The 21,739-nt window shown below is 38.3% G+C and overlaps 1 protein-coding gene across 1 annotated transcript in view; it reads left to right on the top strand.

Annotated features, from left to right (window-relative positions):
- MYRFL (myelin regulatory factor like) overlaps positions 1 to 21,739 on the top strand; it is a 115,779-nt gene that overhangs the window by 24,507 nt on the left and 69,533 nt on the right. Inside the window, exon 2 of the mRNA XM_012537447.3 lies at positions 13,707 to 13,797. Within this exon, the coding sequence (XP_012392901.1) occupies positions 13,707 to 13,797 (91 nt within the window). The remainder of the gene's footprint in view (positions 1 to 13,706; positions 13,798 to 21,739) is intronic.

Consider the following 21,739-nt stretch of genomic DNA (forward strand, 5'->3'; position numbering starts at 1 on the left):
AGCTTAACCTTCATGTTGAAGGGCTGGGAGGAGGCTTAGTTGTAAGGTTCCAAAACTCCTGGAGAAATGAATCCCCAGGCTCCCAGAAAGGCCAGAGGATCTTGCTTAGTTTATATTTCAAATAATTAATTTAAAAGGAGAATAAGTATGAACCTGATAATCAGCTAGTGAAGACACTGAAACACTTTCATGAAAATTGAGATACCTAATGCAGTAGACAGACCGTTTCCCTCTCCTACCTTAAATCCTACCAATTGTTAGATTATTCACCCAGAAGCTGTGCCACAAGGGCAGATCTTAAAAGGTACCGAGCCAACCAGCCGTCATTTATTATTTACACTGAGCGACCCTGGGTTTGTGAAAAAGCAATACAGGACACAGTCACGTGGAACTGTAATAATGTTAATGCTGAAAGATCTTAGATCTATATTTCTAAGTTATAAATGGCAGGCACCATCAGCCGTTCCACCTTCTTTCCTCCTAACAGAAGCTTAATCTGTTCAGACAGAGGAGAGTCCTTGAGCCCAGGAAGGATAGGTTCTAATGTAATTGATCTAAACCAGTTATCCTAATCTCAGTGGCCTCCTCCCTCTTCCCTTGCCCTCATAATTCAGCAACCATAACTCTTCCAACAACCTTTTTATAAAGGGTAAATTCCTATATTTTCTGAAGTACTTAACAATATTAATTATAGTTTGATGTGTCCTTTAAATTTCTATTAGGAATGTTATTGTTTTTATTAGTTTTTGACTGGTTTGCTCCAACCCAACTTTCTTTCATTATTTTGCATGATTTTGCAGAAGGCAGGGTGGTTCAGGAATATGTATGTTATGTTACAGTAGAAAACACTGCAGTAAGAACCCCTGCAATAACAACTGTGTTATTGCGACTTGAGCAAGTTACTTAAGCTTGCTGAGGCTGTTTGCTCCTCTGAAAAATGGGAGTAGTACTAGACCTATCTGACAATAAAATTATTGTTCGGATTAAGTGAAAAAGTAAATGTAAAATTCTTAGCAAGGTATTGGTACGTAAAATGTGCTCAACAAATTTACCAAGTATTATTATTCTCCATTGACCGTCTCTCATGTGGCTTGACTTCTGATTCTTTCCTGCTTTGTTGGATCTCCGCCAGACACCCTACTATTTGTCCACATTCCTCTTAAGGTATGGGGCCCAGGTCATCAAGATTGGACCTGTGCCTAGAGGAACAGGGACCTTACCCTCCCAGTTCTGTCCTCAGTGCTTTCATTATTATAAGCCTACATTAGTTTCTTTGTCTCCCCAATACTTCTTCATGATGACAAAATTAAACTGATGTCTTTATCACTTATTTACACAAAAGCCAAGTTTCCCCATCTCATATTTACATAATGGAAAAAAATCAATGGAAAGCTGAATGCTTAATCTACTAAATTCCATCGTGTCAGAGTCAGCCATCAATCCAGTTGCCAAGATTTGACCTGACTCTTTTTTTTTTTATTGGCGTATAGTTGATTTACAACGTTGTGTTAGTTTCTGCTGTACAGCAAAAATGAGTCAGTTATACATATAAATATATCCATTCTTTTTTTTAATTCTATTCCCATATGGGTCATCACAGAGTAGTGAATAGAGTTCCCTGTGCTATAGGTTCTTAGTAGTTAACTATTTTATGTATGGTACTATGTCTATGTCAATCCCAATCTCCCAATTTATCTCTCTCCCCTGCTTCCACCTTGGTAACAAATAAGTTTGTTTTCTACACCTGTGACTCAATTTCTGTTTTGTAAATAGGTTCATTTGTACCATTTTTTTAGATTCCACACATAAGCGATATCATATGATATTCGTCTTTCTCTGTCTGACTTACTTCATTCAGTGTGACAATCTCTAGTGACCTGAGTCTTTTATACTGTATTTTTACCTTGTTCATCTCCTTCAGGCCATTTGCATACATGGCAGGTTTGCCTTTTCTATACTTGTCCAAATCACAAATAGCATTATTGAGAAGGATGAGAGCAGAGTCATTTTATAGTACATTTTAGGATTTTCTCCGGGTTAGCATGTTAGGGTTCAGTTCTCCCAGATACAAATTCACCTAATTCTAATGTAATTTCTTTTACCTTTCTCTGTCTTAGCTACAAGTATAGCCATCCTTGACTGCCCTCCCCCCAGTTGGATTGGAAGGCCCTCTTATGTGTCTCCTGGGCCTGAGGTACCACATTGTGTTAGTCCTGCCTTTTTACTGTCTGTGCTCCCGTCCCCTGGCTTGAGGGTAAGATTGCGTGTTGCTCACTGTTGTATCCCAGTGCCTAGCACATGCACTTCATTAAATATTTATTATTGGATGGGTGAGTTAACAATTTTGTTAAGGGTCTAGTTGAAATCAAGGTATACATTTCCATGCACAGGCTCTTAATCTGCTGATCAGGAAAGCAGATGAAATCCATCCACAGCACTTGTTCTTGGTGGGCACTTGCAGGCTCCTGGATGTCTTCTGCTGTTCTCAGAGGCCAGCAGCCAAGTGTTCAGCAATCCTTTCTAGAATTTTGTGTCTGTGACAGTTATTGAAAAGCCATGTGGGTGTTGCCATCCTGTTACACAACGTGCTTGAACCATTTATTTACTCAAGTTGAATAAAGGTTAATTTTCATTTTATCTTGTGAGTATCAGGCATGTAAGTTTCAGGTGATTCATATCATGTTAAAGTCCAGAGACAGTCTTTTAATTTGGTCACTGTTTCCAACAATGGGTCATGTTAACTCTGCTTGAAAGAACTGATTAGCTTCTTCCTGGATCAGTGCAGGACTACGTGTACAAGGAAGACTGGGGAGACTTCTGGGATTCCAGGTCATTAGGTGGAGGTTTTCTTGGGGGCAGTGCCCTGCAGTTCACTTCTCTCTCCAAGAGTGCAAAAACAGGATTGACATGACATGACCTGGAGCAGATGAACCCCTCCAGCTCCTTCCAGTCTCCTCAGCCAGTTCTCTCCTGTTGCCTATCTCAAGGCACCAACACCACCTCCTACCCAGCCACCAAAACAGAGATGGGAGAATCCAGTCAGTAACAAAGTCCAGTAGGATTCTCCTCTCAAATACTACTCACAGCCAGGGGTATGCTGGTAAATGTTTAACAACCAAATCTTTGGAAAGAAATTCTCAATTTGTAATATTTCCATGGTGTAAATCTTCCCACTATTGCCGATTTCAAGTTACTAACGTGAAGACTCTAAATATGGAATTGGGAAGAGATGTGCCCAAGCTTGTACGAGCTGGCTCCAGCACGCCACTGCACACTCTTCCACCTTCCTGACCCCACTTCCACTGCACCAGATCAGAATTTCATGGCATTCAAGGCTCCAGGATCTGCCCCTGAGGACAGTTCAAGCCTCATGGACCCCGTTCCTGGAAGCTTTACCTGGCACCCTTTTGCTCCTGTTGAATCATTTAGGTGACCTGTAATGCTCTGTGTACACTCAGTTGTCACATCGAGCACTATGGTATGCCTTTATGTCAGTCTTTCTCATTGGTTTATGAACCTCTTGAGCACAGCAACTGATGGTTATGACAAAGGGTAGTATTTATTGAGCTGGGAACTGTGCTAAGCACCTTATATGCATTATCTCATTTAATCCTCACAACTCCGTGAAGGAAATGCTCTTATTATCCCTATTCTATAGATAAGGAAACTGAAGCACAGAGAGGGTAGGTAATTTGCCCAAGGTTGCACAGCTGGGAAATGTTTCGGCCAGAATTGACCTAAGGCCTGATTGTAGAACCAGGACCCTTAACTACTAAGTCACCCTTGTCTTTGTGTCTCTAGCACTTGGCACTGTGCCTGCTCCACAGCAGGTGCCCGTTGATTGTGTGTTGGGTGACTTAGTGAGGGAAGGCTAATGCTGGCAGTGTCCTTGACTAGTCTCTTTGCTCTGGTCTCACCCAGCTTCACTCCCAAGAGCAGGCAGAAAGGCCTTTCAGAAATATAAACCTGATCATGTCTGATGAAAAATTGCAATGTCTTCATAACCCGTAAGGCAAATTCCTTACCTTGATACCTATGAACCTTCATGATCAGGTTTCTGAGATACGCCAGTTTCTCCAGATACACCTTCCACCATTCATAATCACATTTATTCATTCAAATGTTATTACTTATCTGAGAAATTCAATATTTATTGAATAACTACCACATTCCAGGCCTTGTTCTGGGTGTGTAGGATCTGTATAGAAAGAGGCAGTTTCTACCCTGGAGGGGCTTAAAGTTGAGTGGAGAAACAGACACACCACATGTAATTTCTACAGTGGCTGAAATAAAAGTACACAGAGCTTGCAGCGGGGTCCGTGAAGGGTGCTGTTCTGTCTGTGCCGCGTTCTTCGCCTGCCTTCCAGCTCTGGCCAGACCGCACACTCAGTTCCACGGGAGTCCTGCTGCTGACTCCATGAATTCATTGGCACATACTCTTTTCAGTTCCTGGAATGTTTTTTTAAATCACCTTCTGCTTATCCTTAAAAATTCCTCTCAAGTGTTACCTGCAGGAAGCCCTTGCCCCAGCCCGGCCAGCCTAACAAAAAGGCTCCTGCAGTAGGATGCCCACCGCCATCCCGGCACTTATCACCCTCTGCTGCTGTGGCCAATCTTCCTGTCCCTTTTGCTGGACTGTGAGCTCGTCCCCAATTTTATTCCTGGACACATGGTGAACACTAAGTCAATGTTGAATAAATGAGTGAAACAATTAGTCTTTTAATGATTGGAAATGTCTCTGGGAAAATGTTATCTCCACTAGCTAACTGAACGGGCTGTGGCTCTCACCACTGACATTAGATTTTAAATCCAGTTTTATTTTCAGTGGATTTTCAAGACAAAAGTAACCTTAGCAAATGAGGGTCTGGTTTCTCCTCCGACTTCTCCTCTGCTTCCCCCTTCCTCCTTCTTTGGAAGAGCATGAACATTTCAGCTCCAGTTCCTCATGAGCCCTGGCACATCAGAGGGAAACTATATGTTTAACTTTAAAGGGCAATCAAAGGGGGAAGGGGGAGACACTCATTGTCGCTTTTTAGAATCTTTAAAATACCTAGAGCTGCTGTAACAGACAACTTTTGTCATCTTGCCTGTCGTTTGAATACTCTGGGCAGCACTGTTTTGGGACAAAGGGCAAAAGAGTAGATCAAGAAGGGAGGGGGGTGTCTGGGTTTGGGGATGTGATGTGGGAAGGGAGTCCCTAGGGTGGAAAGAAGAAGTGTCCTTACACAGGACTGGGGGGCGGTGGCGGCTGGGCAGGTGGGTGGGAAGCAGAAAGGGAGGTCCTTGCTGGGTACACCCTATCCATACCTTTGGAGAAGCCCTGTTTCCCCAAAGGCATGTGTATGTCTATCAGCGGGTCTTGCGGATGCAACTTAGATGTGTCTGGGGCGTCCCTGGTGGGTTGATCCTCATAACCACTCCCTTTTTTCTTGTCTGCCTTGTAAGGCCAAGGGCAACAGCACAGGTGACCATTCTGCAGCTGTTGCGTGCCTGGAAGGGAAGGCAGAAAACTAGGGTGAAGAAGGGGGGCCCTTGTTTCCTAGAGCAGTTCTCCGGCACTCCCCGGAGGCCTGGGTAGCTTCTGCGTTTGTGAGCAAAACTGTGACAGCCCTTCCCGGCCACAGACAGAAACGTAGAAAAGGTTGGAATCGAGGTCTGAAACTGAGCCTCCATGACGGGGCGGGATGCCCAAGGACACACTCTTTGCAGGTTTGGGTGTTATAAACCAGCGTTTAAGACATTTAGAGCAAAGTGATTATTTTTAAAAGCATGCAACTTATTTTAAGAGGCTTTTGAGTGTTGCCCTGTGTGTGCAGAACCTCCTGAACACCGTTTTATCTGACACTGTGGATTTATCTTGTTGAGGAATTTCCTTAGGGTCTGGAAAGCACAGCTGTGACTTTGGAGTCCTAGAGAAAGTCAGCTACTCCAGGGCTCATCTATCCTTGTTCATTAAGAGGTTTGCACAAGCCACACGGGCAGGTCCTGTATGCTGTGGACCATCTCTTATTTCTACCTGGTGATGGAGGTTGGAGAGGGTGAGTGATGTAAAGCAAGTGGCACAAAGGTCAGGTCTGAGAATCTATGGGCCACTTCCTACTTCTATGTGGGGAATTGTGTGTATGTGTTTGTTGGGCGGGGGGCGGTGCTGTATAAAGCAGATTGGACACCAGCAGGGGCTTCAGTGGGAAACTAAACAGATCTTTTCCTCCATCTGCTTCTCTTAGCAATTGGCTTGACCAAAGCCCAGTGAAGTAGTAGTGTCAAGTTGCTTGTCTGCAGTTGGCTGGCATTGTTGGGAAAGGAAGAGGAACACGGGACGAGGTGTGGGAGTAATGGGGCTGGGGGTGAGAACACCCTCAAGAATCAGGGTAGGTCTCGTTGGCTTCCCTGCAGGTCACTTACTAGCTGTGTGACCCTGGGCAAGCTAGTTAACCTGTGTAATCACTTTGCCTTCTCTGTACACTGGGAATAATATTAATGTCCACCCCCTAGGGCTGTCATGAGGATTGACGAGGTCGGGCAAAGTGCTTCTTCTTTTGCTTGGTCCAGAGTAAGAATTCCCTCTGAAAGTCCCTGAACAACCGCGATAGCGTGCAAGTTGACCTCCCTTCTTCTGTTCTTGTTCCCTTATAGTCCTTTCCCTCAAAGCAACCAGAGTGACCTTTTTATAAAAGCATATTAAAGCATATTATTTCACTTTCCAAAGGCTTCTCATTGCTCTGGCCACCTCCTCTCCCCGCCCTACCCCGCCCCGTGCTCCTGTGCTCTGGCCACACTGGAATGATTTGTTTCTCAAACACGCAAGCACAGTCCAGCCCTGGGCTCTCGCGGTGCTGTTCCCTCTACCTGGCATGCTCTGCCCTTGATGTTTGCATGGCTGGCTCCTTCCTGAGAAAGCCCTACACACTGAAAGGAGCTCCTTCCCCCACCATCTATCATGCCACTCTGTTCTGTTTTCATCACCACCCGAAAAGATCCTGTTTATTTATTGTTTCTCATATGTCATGTAAGTCCTTCCCCACTGTTGCTACCTTTCCCTCCATTAGACTCCAAGCCTCCTGAGGGGATCGTGTTAATTTTTTTCATGGCTGTGTCCTCAGAACCTTGTACAGTGCTTGGCACATAGTAGGTGCTTAATAAAGAATGAATGAGCCTTGTCTTGCTCTTTCTTCCTTCAAAGTCTAGCTCAAGACAAAACTCCACTATGAGGTCATCTCTGACCATCTCAACTTTTAAAAATATCTTCCATCCATTTCCCTCTGAGTTCTTGTCACTGAATGGAGTTGGCAATCTCTCTTCTCTTCCCTTTCCCTTCTCTTTTTTTCTTCCTCCCTTCCACCTGTCTCTGGCACCCATCAATTTTTACCATTTGGGAGGTGCTCAAGATTTTTAAAATTTTGTTTTAATGCCCTTGGATGAATTAGCAAGCCCAAAGATAAAGATGAAATGGCCCTCCTATACCTCCTATAACCAGTGCAGGGATCTAGTGCAAAGGTACCTTACCCATGGGAAGAATTCAAGGCTCTGGATTACATGAGGGTTATGGGTGTGCAGGATAGACAGCTGAAGTATTGCATATTTAAATTATACCTGGAAAAAAAGTCCACAGAGTTTAACAAAGTTCTCATTAAATTATCGATAATCTATTTCAGATTTCATTACAATGAAAGAAAAAACTTTTGGCTTACCACTGTTGGCAAAAGCAAAAAGAATACCAGTTGTTTCAGATCCTATTCTATTTTATTTTCCTGGGCATTTTTACATTATTACACTTTAGAATCATTTTGTTATTTTAAGATATTTTTTATTGTGGATGTTTTAAATGTATAGATTAATTTAGGGGTGTTGACACATTGTGTAATAGCGAGGTAATGAAAATACATATTTCTAATATTAACGAAAATAGTTCTAATTTTCTAACCATTGAACGTGATGCTGTTATTTAATGTAGGTTTTCTATCACATATATGTATACGAGAGATATAGATACGTGTATATGTATGTGTATAAATATATATAATCTTAAGCATGTATTCATTGGAATCAATATTGAATGTTTAATGCCTTCTTGGCATCAGTTGAGAAGGTCAAATACTGTTTTACCTTTGATATATGAATTCCAATATTGAATTATCTTTTTGTTTCTTGATGAATTTTTCTCTTAATGGAAATGTTAAATTCTATTTGATGGCATCTTATTTAGGATTTTGGTATATTATTCACAAATGATATTAGTCTGTAGTTTTCTTTATGCATCTCATCTCTGTCAGCTTTTGGCATCAGTTTTATGCTGGCTTCATAAAAAATTTTGGGTACTTCTCTTTTTTTCTATGTTCCAGAATTGTGAAAATGGCAGAGGAATTATCACCTTGTTAGAGTTTTAGAAGCATGACCCATGATGCCATTGGGACTTTTATCTTTTATGCAAGGGTGGGGGGATGGTCATGAGTGGACATTTTCTCTATTTACTCCAGGGTTTGTCAGTTTAGACTTTTTCTATATTTTTTCGTTTATTTTAGCAATTTGATTGCCTACTTTTTTAGAAAATCATTTTATTCAAAATTGTGCAAAATAATTTTCCAAAGCGTATAGTAGGGATTTAAAAAAAAAGATAACTCATTCTACATTCTACCATCTAACTAGTGTCAACTATGGTGGAATATTATTTCATCATCTTTCTATGAATAGCTGCAGATAGAAGGATGGATAATTAGATAGTAGAAATAACTTAGTAAGAAATGGATCTTAGCTCACATGCACTATTTAAAGAAAATATTAAATATAATATAAAATATTAATTTTAGTTGAATTTAATGGAATAAAAAGAAGGGAAACTGAAGGAATTACAGAATTTAAATAATTATTTCTTTGCTGTTAGAGATATCAGTTCTAAAGGAGTCTTCCAAGATTAAGAAAGGGGATTTAAAAGTTACTACAAAGTTGGAATAGTTATTTTTTTATTAAGTGGTTCAGGTTTAGGGTAATGAAGATGAACTCTGAGATATGAATAATAAGGTGATTAATACCACATCTCTTCCCATTTTCCCTCACCCTACCTTCTAATCTTTGTTGCTGATATTTTTTCCTTTTTAAGGGTTTATTACTTTTACATTTTGATCTGTAACCATAATTCCCTCAGATATTCCCTATATTTATATGATATATTATATATTTATATATAATATATATAAATGATATATTTATATATTTATGATATATTATATTTATGATATATGATATCATATATGATATCATATATGATATATGATATCATACATGATATATGATATCATATATGATATAATATATCATATATCATAATATATAATATATATTATATATTTATGATATATTATATATAGATATTCCCTATATTTATATGATATATTTATATCTATCCCTATATTTATATAGATATATTCCTTATATTTATATGAATTCACTGTTCACCATAGTTTTTCCTCTTTGATTTCTAAATTTCTGAGTTCTTTATTTTGATTCATGTTTTGCTTGGCTGAATTTCACTGTCAAGGAATTATTTTCAAGAGGAAGTCATGGGGGCTTTATACCCTGAACTTTTAAATTTTGGAATTGTCTGTTGCCTTTACGTTTGAAAACAAATTGGGTGGGTATAAGATTTTGCAAGCCACCTTCTCTTGAAACGCTGTAGAATTTATTGAATGGCTGCAGAGTATTGATATTTCATTGAATGAATGTCAATTAATGGTCATTTATTCTCAAAGATGCAGATGTAGAGGATGGACTTGAGGACACAGGGAGGGGGAAGGGTAAGCTGGGACGAAGTGGGAGAGTGGCATTGACATATATACACTACCAAATGTAAAATAGATAGCTAGTGGGAAGCAGCTGCATAGCACAGGGAGGTCATTTCGGTGCTTTGTGTCCCACTAGAAGGGTGGGATAGGGAGGGTGGGAGGGAGATGCAAGAGGAAGGGGATATGGGGATATATGTATACATATAGCTGATTCACTTTGTTATACAGCAGAAACTAACACACCATTGTAAAGCAGTTATACTCCAATAAAGATGTTAAAAAAAAAAGGGTCATTTATTCTCAATTTTCTGTTATTAAGTGTATTATCGTAAGTGTATTAAGTGGAATTTCTGGATCAAAGTATACATGCACATTCTTTCTTTTTGGAAACGTATGCTAAACACTTTGCAGACAGATTATTTAATATATACTCCTATCAGCAGTGCATAAGAGGGTTATCTTATTTCCATCAGCATTAACAGTGGATTTTATTAATTCCTTGAATATATGCCAATTTGGTAGGCAAAAAGAAAATTTTCTCATATTTTAAATTCTGTTTCTTACTAATGTTTAACATGTTTTGTGCATTTATTAACCAATTTGATTTTTTATTTTATGAACTGCCTTTTAAAGCCCTTTACTATTTTCTGTTGGGGTGTAGCTGTTCCCTTATTGATTTGAAAGAACATTTTGGATATTATGGATATTTACTCTTTTTCACGTATATTGAAAATATTCCTCACTTGGTCTTTAACTTTTTTCACGGATTAAAATGCTTATGATCACGAATGGATACTAAAACTATTAGATAAAAATTTAATGTGGAACAAAATATTTGCACAATCTCAAAGTATCTTGCCACAAATTACAAAAAAAATAGTAGTAACTTTATAGTGGAGAAAGTTGGCAGATAGTACCTTAACCAAGGGATGAAAATTAACATCAATAATGAGACACTGTGATCCTCCTGATATAAGGCACTAAGAGAGACATAATATCATTTGTGTAATATTCTTGCCAAACATACAAAACTTGAATTTAACCTTGAGAAGATATGAGGCAAACAAGAATTGAGAGGCGTTCTGTAAAACAGTTAGCCTACACACTTCAAAAAATATCTAAAGAGGCATGACAGCTACATGTACTATGTTATACTGGATTGAATTCTGGACCAGAAAAAAATGCTATAAATGACGTTATTGAGACAGTTGACAAAATTTGAATATGGAATGTAGATTGTACAATAAAACTGTGTCAATGTTAAGTTTTCGGATTTTGATAATTTAATTGTGGTTGTGAAGATAATGTTTTTGTACCTAGGAATATATACTGAAGTATTCACGGGTAAAGGCACTTGTTCTCAAATGGTTCAGAATGGTATGTATAGGTGGGTGTGTATCATTGTGTTTTGTGTGTGTGTGTGTGAGAGAGAGAGAGAGAGAAAGAGACAAGACAGAGAGAATAATGCAAATGTAGCACAATGTTAATAATGATGAATATGAGTGAAGGGTATATGTGACTTCCTTTGTATTCTTGTAGCTTCTCTTTTTTTTTTTTTTTTGCGGTACGCGGGCCTCTCACTGTTGTGGCCTCTCCCGTTGCGGAGCACAGGCTCCAGACGCGCAGGCTCAGCGGCCATGGCTCACGGGCCCAGTCGCTCCGCGGCATGTGGGATCTTCCCAGACCGGGGCACAAACCAGTGTCCCCTGCATTGGCAGGCGGACTCTCAACCACTGCGCCACCAGGGAAACCCTGTAGCTTCTCTTTAGGATAGAAATTATTTCAAAGTAAAATGTGAAACATTCTTCTCTCCTCAAAAAAAGGATAAAGTAAAATTTTATCAATCTTTTTTTAAAAATAGTTTTTGGCTTTCATGCCATGCTTGGGAAAACCTTCTTTATGTCAAAATCATAAGAATAGTCACTGATGTTTTCTTTCTATCGTTTCATTTATTTATGTTGAAATCTTTGATCTATCCGCAGATTTGGTGCGGAAGCAGGAAAATGATCCAGGTTTTTTTTCTCCCAAATGTATAATCAGTATTCCCTACAACATTTATTGAATAATGAATCTTTCCTCACTAGTGTCAAAGGATATGCTTATCATGCATCTATCGTGTGTGTGTATATATATATATAATATTTATATAAGTATAAAATATATGTTCCATATATAAGTATAAAATATATGTTCCATATATATATAATATTTCTTGATATATCCTGGACTTGTTTGTGTTCCTTTGATGTGTTCACTTGTGTGTTTCTCAGTACTTATTTACCCCCTTCCTCCCTAATTTTTCTGGTCATTTTTATGTATTTATTTTTCCAGATGAACTTCAGAACATTTTCCTTGAGGATTATTTGATTTCAGATAACATACAAACCAATTCAAAAGGGTTTATTGGATGTATACAGGACTTTGTCATGTAATTAGAGTAGAAGGGGAACAACCAGCCTTATTAAGGGTAAAAAATCATGAAGGACCTGGGTAAAGGACCTGGCAGAAATATTTAGACTATCACTCCTGTCCTCTGCCTTAGCTATTAGGTGACTTAATCTCAACCACCAGCTTTAAAGTCTATTAGTTTGAATTTTGGGAGAAATAACTGAAGTGGTCACTGGCCAACCAATGGATTTTTTCTTTCTGATTCAAGTGCCTGTAAAGGTTGCAGGAGACTGTTTTTATAAGGCGAAAGTTCTCAGAAAATGACTGTGTATTTGGCAGACATCATAAATAATGTCTAGTAAAAGCTTTGCAATATTGAATCTTTCAGTCTAAGAACAATGAAGTTCTTTCCATTTATTGAAATCTCTTCTTATGACCCTTCATAGAGTTTATTAGCTTTTTAAAAAAATATGTTGTCCCTAAATATATGTTTAGATATTTTAGGCTTTTTGTTATTTTGAATGGAATCTTCTTTTTTTTTCATTATATTTATCTGAATTTTTGACTGGTTATTTTTTTGTACATGCGAAAGTAATTAGTTTTTATATTTAACTTTAACCATTTATTTACTTTTCTGATCATTTCTAATCGTCAGTTGTTTCTCTTGAATTTTCTAGGTATAGAGTCATGTTATCTGCAAAGAAAGATTGTTTTGTCTTCTTTATAACATATTTTTATATTTTATATTCTTTTTTTGTTATGTATATATTTATTTATTTATTTGGCTGCACCAGGTCTTAGTTGCAGCATGCAGGATCTTTAGTTGCAGCATGTGAACTCTTAGTTGCGGCATGTGGGATCTAGTTCCCTGACCAGGGATCGAACCTGGGCCCCCTGCATTGGGAGCGCAGAGTCTTAGCCACTGGACCACCAGGGAAATCCCTATATTTTATATTCTTTAAAAATTCTAGTGTCTTTGTTATGGTCAGAAAGAAACCAATAAGCTTATTTTCATTTTGTAAATCAAGAAAAAGGACAGAACTATTGTGTTGCATTTTGGGAAGTCTAACAAAAATGTGAAGCAAGATATTGAACTTCTTGAACTTAACTGGAAGTAATCTATCAGACCAACATGCCAATCATCAGTCTATCCATTCATCCAGCCAGCCAGCCAGCTAGCCAATAAATGTTAATTGCTGCCTTTTTCATAACATAGATACAATAAGAAAGACATAGTCCTCGCCCTTAAAGACATTAGATAGAGGAATAAACACAAAAGCAAGCAATTATAATAGTGTGTAAGGCAAAGTACATGGTGTTAATGAATGCACATAAAAAAGCACCTAAACCTGCCTTGGACAGTCAGGGAAGGCTGCTCGAGGAGGGTAACATCTAAAAAGATTTCTGAAGGAGATATTTGAATGGAAGAAAGGCCACACTGTCAATAAATGCATTATGCCATTTAGCTGCTTTGAAATTTTAGCGATTAGCCATTCTGAAAAATTCATGAATCTCAAGATTTTCAATTTGCCTTTGCAGCTCAAGGGGCCAGTGGCACTCTGGGGAACCCGACGCTGGATACAAGTCTGCTGGAGGAATTCTTGGGCAATGATTTTGATTTGGCGGCCTTGTAAGTAATGAGGGCACTGCTCTCCATTTGGTCGTTTTTTTTTTTTATGTTTGACTTTTTTTTTAATATACATTTATTTATTATTTATGTTTGGCTGCGTTGGGTCTTCGCTGCTGCACACGGGCTTTCTCTAGTTGTAGCGAGTGGGGACTACGCTTCGTTGCGGTGTGGTGGCTTCTCTTGCTGTGGAGCACGGGCTCTAGGCACACGGGCTTCAGTAGTTGTGGTTCATGGGCTCTAGAGCGCAGGCTCAGTAGTTGTGGCTCATGGACTTAGTTGCTCCGTGGCATGTGGGATCTTCCCAGACCAGGGATTGAACGCATGTTCCCTGCATTGGCAGGCGGATTCTTAACCACTGCACCACCAGGGAAGTCCCTCCATTTGGTGTTTTTAAAATTATGAAATAATTAAATGAACTGGGAAGTGCTTCCTTCTTTTCTGTTTTCCAGAAGAGCTTGAGTAGAGTTGGTCTTATTTCTTTTACAAATCTTCGGCAGATTTCACCAGTGAAGCCAGCTAGGCCTGGAGTTTTTTGTTTATATGTTTTTGTTTTTGTTTTATTTAGTTTTAATCTGAAAGCCCTCACCTTCCAATTCAATATCATTAATAGATATGGGGCTATTCAGGTTATCAATTAGTAGTTATCAACTTAGGCAGTTTATATCTTTCAATGAATTTGTATATTTCTGAATTTACTGGCATAAAGTTGTTCATCATATTTCCTTTTTATACTTTTAATGTCTGTAGAATCTATAGTGAACAACAAGTGTTGTTCTTGATGTCAGTAATTCATGTCTTTTTTTTTCTTGATCAATCTAGCAAGAGGTTTATCAGTTTTCCTAACCTTTTAAAGAACTGGCTTTTGGTTACATTTATATTCTTAATTGTTTTTCTATTTTCCATGTCATTGATTTCTGCTCTTATTTTCTAATATTAATATAGCCATGCCAGCTTTCTTTTAAAAAACTTACATGCAATAAAATTCCATTTTTGTCTTGTGTGTGGTTTTGTGAGTTTTGACAAATTCATAGAGTTGTACAACTACTGCCATGATTACCACACACAACAGTTCCCTCACCTGAAACGTTGCCCCTACATTTCCACTTTGTGGTCAAACCCAACACACACCCCTAACCTCTGGTGACCACTGATCTTTTCTCTGTCCTTATAGTTTTGCTTTTTCCGGAATGTCATATAAATGAAGCCATATGGTATATATAAGTCCAGTTTCTCTCACTAAGCATAATGTCTTTGCTCATTCTTTTTTATTGCTGAGAAAAACTCTGTTGGATTTTTGTAACAGAGTTTGTTTATCCAGTCACTCAGTCAAGGACGTTTTGATTATTTCCAGTTTTTGGCAATTATGAATAATTTCTATAAATATTCATGCACAGGTGTTTGTGTGATCAAGAGTTTTAATTTCTCTAGGGTAATACCTTGGATAGTCTGCTGGGTCGTGTTGTAAGTGGAAACTTAACTTTATAAAAATTGCCAAATTTTCTAGAGTGGCCATACCATTTTACATTACCACTAGCTCTATATTCTAATAGGCGTATAGTGGTATCTCATTTTGTTTTAATTTGCATTTTCTTATCAACGAATGATGTTGAGTCTTATTTCATGTGGTTGTTTGCCATTCGTACGTTTTCTTTGGTGAAGTCTTTTTTCAAATTTTTTGCCCATTTTAAAAAATTAAAGTTTTCTTATTTTTGAGTTTAGAAAATTCTTTAAGTATTCTGGATATAAGAACTTTATTGGGTATGTGATTTATGAATACTTTCTCCAAGTCTATAACTTATGTTTTCATTCTCTTAACAACGTCTTTCCCAGAGCAGAAGTTTTAAATTTTGATGATATCCAATAGATCAAATTTTTCTTATGTGGTTTGTTGTTTATATCTAAGAAATATAGATATTGCCTAATTTAAGTTCCCAAGGATTTTCTCCTGTTTCCTTCTAAAAGTATAGTTTTACATTTAGGTCTATGATCCATTTTGAATTAATTTCCGTATAAGTTTTGAGATATAAGTTGAGATTAATTTCTTTGTGTATAGATGTCCAGTTACTTTCAGAATCCCTTGCTGGATAACCTTTCTCTATTGAACTGTCTTTACACTGTTGTGAAAAATCAGATGACCATATTTGTGTGGATCTATATCTAAACTCTTTATTCTGTTCCACTGATCTATATATCTGTTATTTTGTCAGTACCACATTATCTTGACTACTGTACTTTTATCATAAGTCTTAAAACCATATAGTGTAAGTTCTCCAAATTTGTCTTCTTTTGTAAAATTGTTTTGGTTATTCTAATTCCTTTGACTTCTCACATAAATATTAAAATCAGCTTGTTTATATCTATACAGTGCTGCTGAGGTATAGATTAGGATTGTATTAAGTATAGAGATCCATTTGGGGAAAATCGACATCTTTACAAAATTGAGTCTTCCAATCCTGAACGTAGTATACCTCTCCATTTATTTAGGCCTTCTTTGCTTTTTTTCATCAGCATTTTACAATTTTAGCATACAAATCTTGTATATATTTTGTTTAGAGCTACACCTAAATGTTTCATGTTTTTCTTTGAGTTATTGTAAGTAACAATAAATTTTTTAAAATTTTTTTCAAATTTAAAATTTCAATTTTTTAAAATTTTTTTCAAATTTAATTCCCAATCATTCATTGCCAGTATACAGAACTATTACTGGTTTTATATTTTGGGCTTAGGTCCTATAATCTTTTTTTTTTAATTTTTTAAATTAAAAAAAAAATTTTTTTATTTGGTCTGGCCACATGGCTTGAGGGATTTTAGTTCCCTGACCAGGGATCAAACCTGGGCCCCGGCAGTGAAAGGGCCGAGTCCTAACCACTGGGCTGCCAGGGAATTCCCGGGCCCTGAAATCTTAATGAAGCCATTTACTAGTTTAAGAGCTTTTTGTAGATTTCTTGGCTTTTTATATCTTGACAATCATGTCTTCTGCACATTGGAACAGTTGTATGTCTTTCTTTCAAAACTATGCCTTTGAATATTTTTTCTTGCCTTATTGAACTGGGTAGAACTTTGGCTATGTTGCTGAATAGGGAAATAGAGAGATCAGACATCCTTGTCTTGTCCCTGATCTTAGAGGGCAGTCACTCAATTTTTTATTATTATGTATGATTCAGCTATAAGATTTTTTTGTAATGCCCTTTATTAGGTCAAGGAGATTCTCTTCTACTCCTAGTTTGTTGAGAATTATTTTAACATGCATGGCTCTTGAATTTTGTCAAATGTTATTTCTGTATTTATTAATATGATCATATGTTTGTTTCCCCTGTCTGTTATTATGGTGGATTACTTTGCTAATTTTTGAATATTGAACCAACCTTGTATTCCTGGGATAAACCTCAGTTAGTTTTAAAGTATTATCTTTTTATGTATAGCCGGATTCAATTTGCTAAAATTACTTTGAGGATTTTGCATCTATTGGTCTCCAGTTTTCTTATACTGTATTTTTATGGTTTTGATATCAGGATATTGATAGACTTCTAAAATTAGTTGGAAAGTGTTTTTATATCCTTTTAAATTCTCTGGGTGAATTGTGTGGAATTGGATTTATTTTTTCCTTAAATGTTTGATAGAATTCACCATGAAATCTTCTGTGCCTGTAGCTTTCTTTGTTGGAAGACCTTACTATGAATTAAGTTTATCCAATAAATTCAGGACTATTTATGTTATCTCTTTCTCCTTAAATAAGTTTTGGTAGCTTGTTTTCTTTTTTCCCCAGGGAATTGATCCATTTCATTGTCAAACTTATAGGCAAAGAGTTGTTCATAGTATTTATTATGCTTTTATAGGCTTTTACTGACTCTAAGGAGTCTACTGATATTCTCTTCTGTTTCTTATATTGGTAATCACTTTCCTCTCTCTCTCTCTCTTTTAATTAGTCTCTTTAGAAATGTATAAGTTTTGTTGACCTTTTCAAATAAGTGTCTATTGGTTTCATTGATCTCTATTGTGTTTGTTTTCAATTTCACTGATTTCTACTCATTATTTCCTTCTGATTGCTTTGGGTTTAGTTCGCTCCTCTTTGTTTCGTTTCTTAAGGTGGAAGCTTAGTTCTTGATTTAAAGTCATCCTTTGCTTTCTAATTTAATCACTCAATGCTATACATTTCCCTCTCCATATGGCTTTAGCTGCCTTTCTCAATTTTTGATATGCTATATTTTGATTTTCTTTCAGCTTAAAATATTTCCTAATTTTCCTTGAGACATCCTCTTTAACTCTGGGTGGCTGGAATTGGGTTAATTTCCAAATATTCGGGAACTTTCCATGTATTTTTCTGTCACTGACTTGTAGTTTAATTCCATTATGGACAGAGAACATACTCTATATAATTCTAATTCTTTTAAATTTGTTAAGGTTTGCTTTATGACCCAGGAAATGGTCTATCTTGGTGAATGTTGCATGTGCACTTGAAAAGGTGCACTAATTAAAGGACTAATTTCTGCCAAGGCCCTTTCCCATCCCAACTTCCGGGTAGTGGGTACAAACCCTATGCAAGCTTGGTCAAGTATTTATCAAGTGCCTACTGCGTGCTCACCAGTGGGCGCTATGCAGGAGATACACACACACACACACACACACACACACACACACACAGTATTAAGACATGCTCTTAAATGAATGTCTGCGTGGGAGGACATGAATCATACACATGAAAAACTGGAGAAAATACTTTCAGTAACAACTATTTTTATGCTGTAATTGGGTGATGGGGTACAACAGTGAACAAAACAGATGAAGTTCCTGCTAACAGTTTACCAAGGGCAATGTGGTGGAAAACGGTCTGCCCTGCAGGGCACCCAGGCATTTTTCTTTGAGTTGGTGGTGTGTGGTAATAATGATAAATAGCAGATTGACTTTCTGTGGATTTAAGTATTGTTTTTAAGTTCTCAGCAGGCAATGCATTTCCTTATCACCTGCTCCTGGGGAGAGCCATTCCCATCCCTTCACTCTTGGTGCTCCATTGTTGTGATGCGACTCCAGTGGGAAGAGAAAGACAATGGTGTATAGTATAAAGTCATTCAGTAAAAAGGTGAAGAAAAATAAGTGTAAGGCAGGGGAGTAGAAAGTGAGGGGTGAGAGAAGGCTACCATGTTAGATTGGTGGTCAGGAATGCCCTCTCTTGATATATGAATTTATATAAACAACATATTTATGGCCACATGTCAGGTAAAAAGCAGTAATTCATACTTATTAAGTAATAACTCTGTACCAGGCAGTGTGCTGAGTTGATATCAATGTGCAATAGAGCTTTAGAGAAGGTGTAATTTGTATGTGAAGACCCCGGGGGAGTCATTGGAGAAAACTGAGAATTGGACTGTTGAATTGTGAATAGTCCCAGATGGGTGTTCACGGGAAGCCCTGTGTCTTAATACTGTGAGTCCTGCAGTCCTGCCTAGTGTTTAGTAGAGTTATGAACACGTACTAGGCACTCAGTAAATGCTTGATCGAGCCTGGCTGCGATCTGAAAGAAATCCTGGCTGCTTTGGTTGCAGCATGCAGATGTCATGGATGTGCTAACCTCAGCCAGCTGGAGAGAAAAGTCTGTTTTGCACTCCTTTTGGTTTACATGGCATTCAACCCCCAGGAGACCACACTTTGCCATTCACCCTCCAAAAAACAAAAGCGAGTTATGTGTCTGAGAGGAAGGGATTTAGAAAGCAAATTATTCATTTTATAAAATCATTTTATAAGAATTTCTTGATTTTTATAACCATTTCCTGTAGAAGGTAGAGATAGAGACAGCCCCTCAAGGAGTGACCAATGGTTCTGTCAATTTCTAGGTCCCTTCATGGAAATCCCTTCATCATAATAGGAAAATTCAGAGCACTGAAGGCCCAAAACAGTCTAATGTGCATTGCTGACATCATGATTGTGAGTAGGGAGGAGTTAACTGCTTAGAAACAGTCTCAGACAACAGTGTTTTTCTTAAAGTTAATCATTGCCCTTGTTTTAAACAATTTGCTTAGTTTTGAAGGTAGCTATCCTTAAATCTTAGGGGCTTCCCTGGTGGCGCAGTGGTTGAGAGTCCGCCTGCTGATGCAGGAGACGCGGGTTCGTGCCCCGGTCCGGGAAGATCCCACATGCCGCGGAGCGGCTGGGCCCATGAGCCATGGCCGCTGAGCCTGCGCGTCCGGAGCCTGTGCTCCGCAACGGGAGAGGCCACAGCAGTGAGAGGCCCGCGTACCGCAAAAAAAAAAAAAACAAACAAAAAAACTTAAACCTTACGTGAAATTTTCTGAAAAGGAATGCAAAATTTCTCCCAATACAGTAAAATGCATTGAACACGAAATGCAATGAAATAAAGGAGTAGCCAGAGTGAGTTTGGGAAGGGAGAGTAAACTGTAAGGAAAGTATTAAAACTTTTAAATTCGCCTTTTAAAACCACCAACACATGTTCCTGCTTCTCAACACAGGGACCTTTGGTTCTCCACAAGGACCTGCTGGGTGGGGCATGCATGCCAGTCTGTGATGTGCCGTGCCATATTTCTCGAGTGTATTGATAATTTGCTTGTGATTTTCAGTTTTCATGAATGTTATTGAATTCAGTGGTGCCGCAAATGTAAAGGAAAGGAAACAACTGCCTTGAACCTTGAATGTGGAATTGTGAGATCACAGAGTCAATCACAAAATTTAATTTGTAAATTTTAAAACAATTAATTTATTTTTGGCTGCGTTGGGTCTTCGTTGCTGCGTGCGGGCTTTCTCTAGTTGCGGCGAGCAGGGGCTACTCTTCGTTGCGGTGTGCGGGCTTCTCATTGCAGTGGCTTCTCTTGTTCCGGAGCACGGGCTCTAGGCGTGCGGGCTTCAGTAGTTGTGGTGCGCAGGCTCAGTAGTTGTGGCACACGGGCTTAGTTGCTCCACGGCATGTGGAATCTTCCCGGACCAGGGATCGAACCCGTGTCCCCTGCATTGGCAGGAGGATTCTTAACCACTGCGCCACCAGGGAAGTCCTCGTTTGTAGATTTATACATGTAGAGTGATACGAAGTTGAATGGTGCCATATATACGGCTTATAATGAAAACCAGTAATCCTTTGCCCCACTCCTCCCCATGTCCCCAAGTTTGGCTCTCCCAGAGGCAGATACTTTCCAACTCTTTTAGATGTTTCAACCACCTTTTATCTGAATAATGGTTTATATTACTGTTCTTGCTTTATACATCTTAAGAACTTACTATCATCTTCCAGGAGGATTTAACTTTCTTATATCCTATCCGACACCCACTTCTATCCCCAGCCTCCCAGTATCATAAAATTGTATAAGAATTTTTGGTTAGGTTTATATTCAGGGATTACATTACTATCACTGTGTGTTCACATATAATTTACTACGATTATATTTTCTTTCTTGAGTTTTTTTTTTCTCTGCTTTTATTTGCGTTTATTTTTTTCAGCATTTATTCCCGGGCCCTAAGTTTTTGTTTCTTCAGTCTCTTCTAGGATGTCTTTTCTTCTGTGCAACCTCTTCTTCTGGTTTAGGAACAGTGTGTTCTTTTTCAGTAAGGATCATCTCAAGGTGGAAGGGAGAGCTCATGTATGGATTGATCCAACCATGAGCTGTGTAAATCCTGCGCCGAATCTTGGGAGTTTTGTTTACCTGGATGTGCTCAATGAGTCCTTCCATTTTTCGCCCAATAGCTCTACAATCTCCCTGGATCCGTTTCTCCAGAGAATAAAACTTTCCAATTTCTGTTGGGATGATAGAGGTAGTTGCCTGACTCTACAGGTGGGAGAAGTTGATTTAAGGGTCCAGCTGTTCTTTAATTAAATTGTCAATCAATTCTTTCACTTTTAGCTCTACCTTACCCCTGAATTCAGAAACTGCTGGTGATGCCAATGTCTTGGGCTTTTCTGGAGTTGTTTTCAAATTGGACAATGTCTTGTTGGTTCCTACAT

The sequence above is a fragment of the Orcinus orca genome, chromosome 11 (assembly GCF_937001465.1).
Source record: "Orcinus orca chromosome 11, mOrcOrc1.1, whole genome shotgun sequence".
Classification (NCBI taxonomy): domain Eukaryota; kingdom Metazoa; phylum Chordata; class Mammalia; order Artiodactyla; family Delphinidae; genus Orcinus; species Orcinus orca.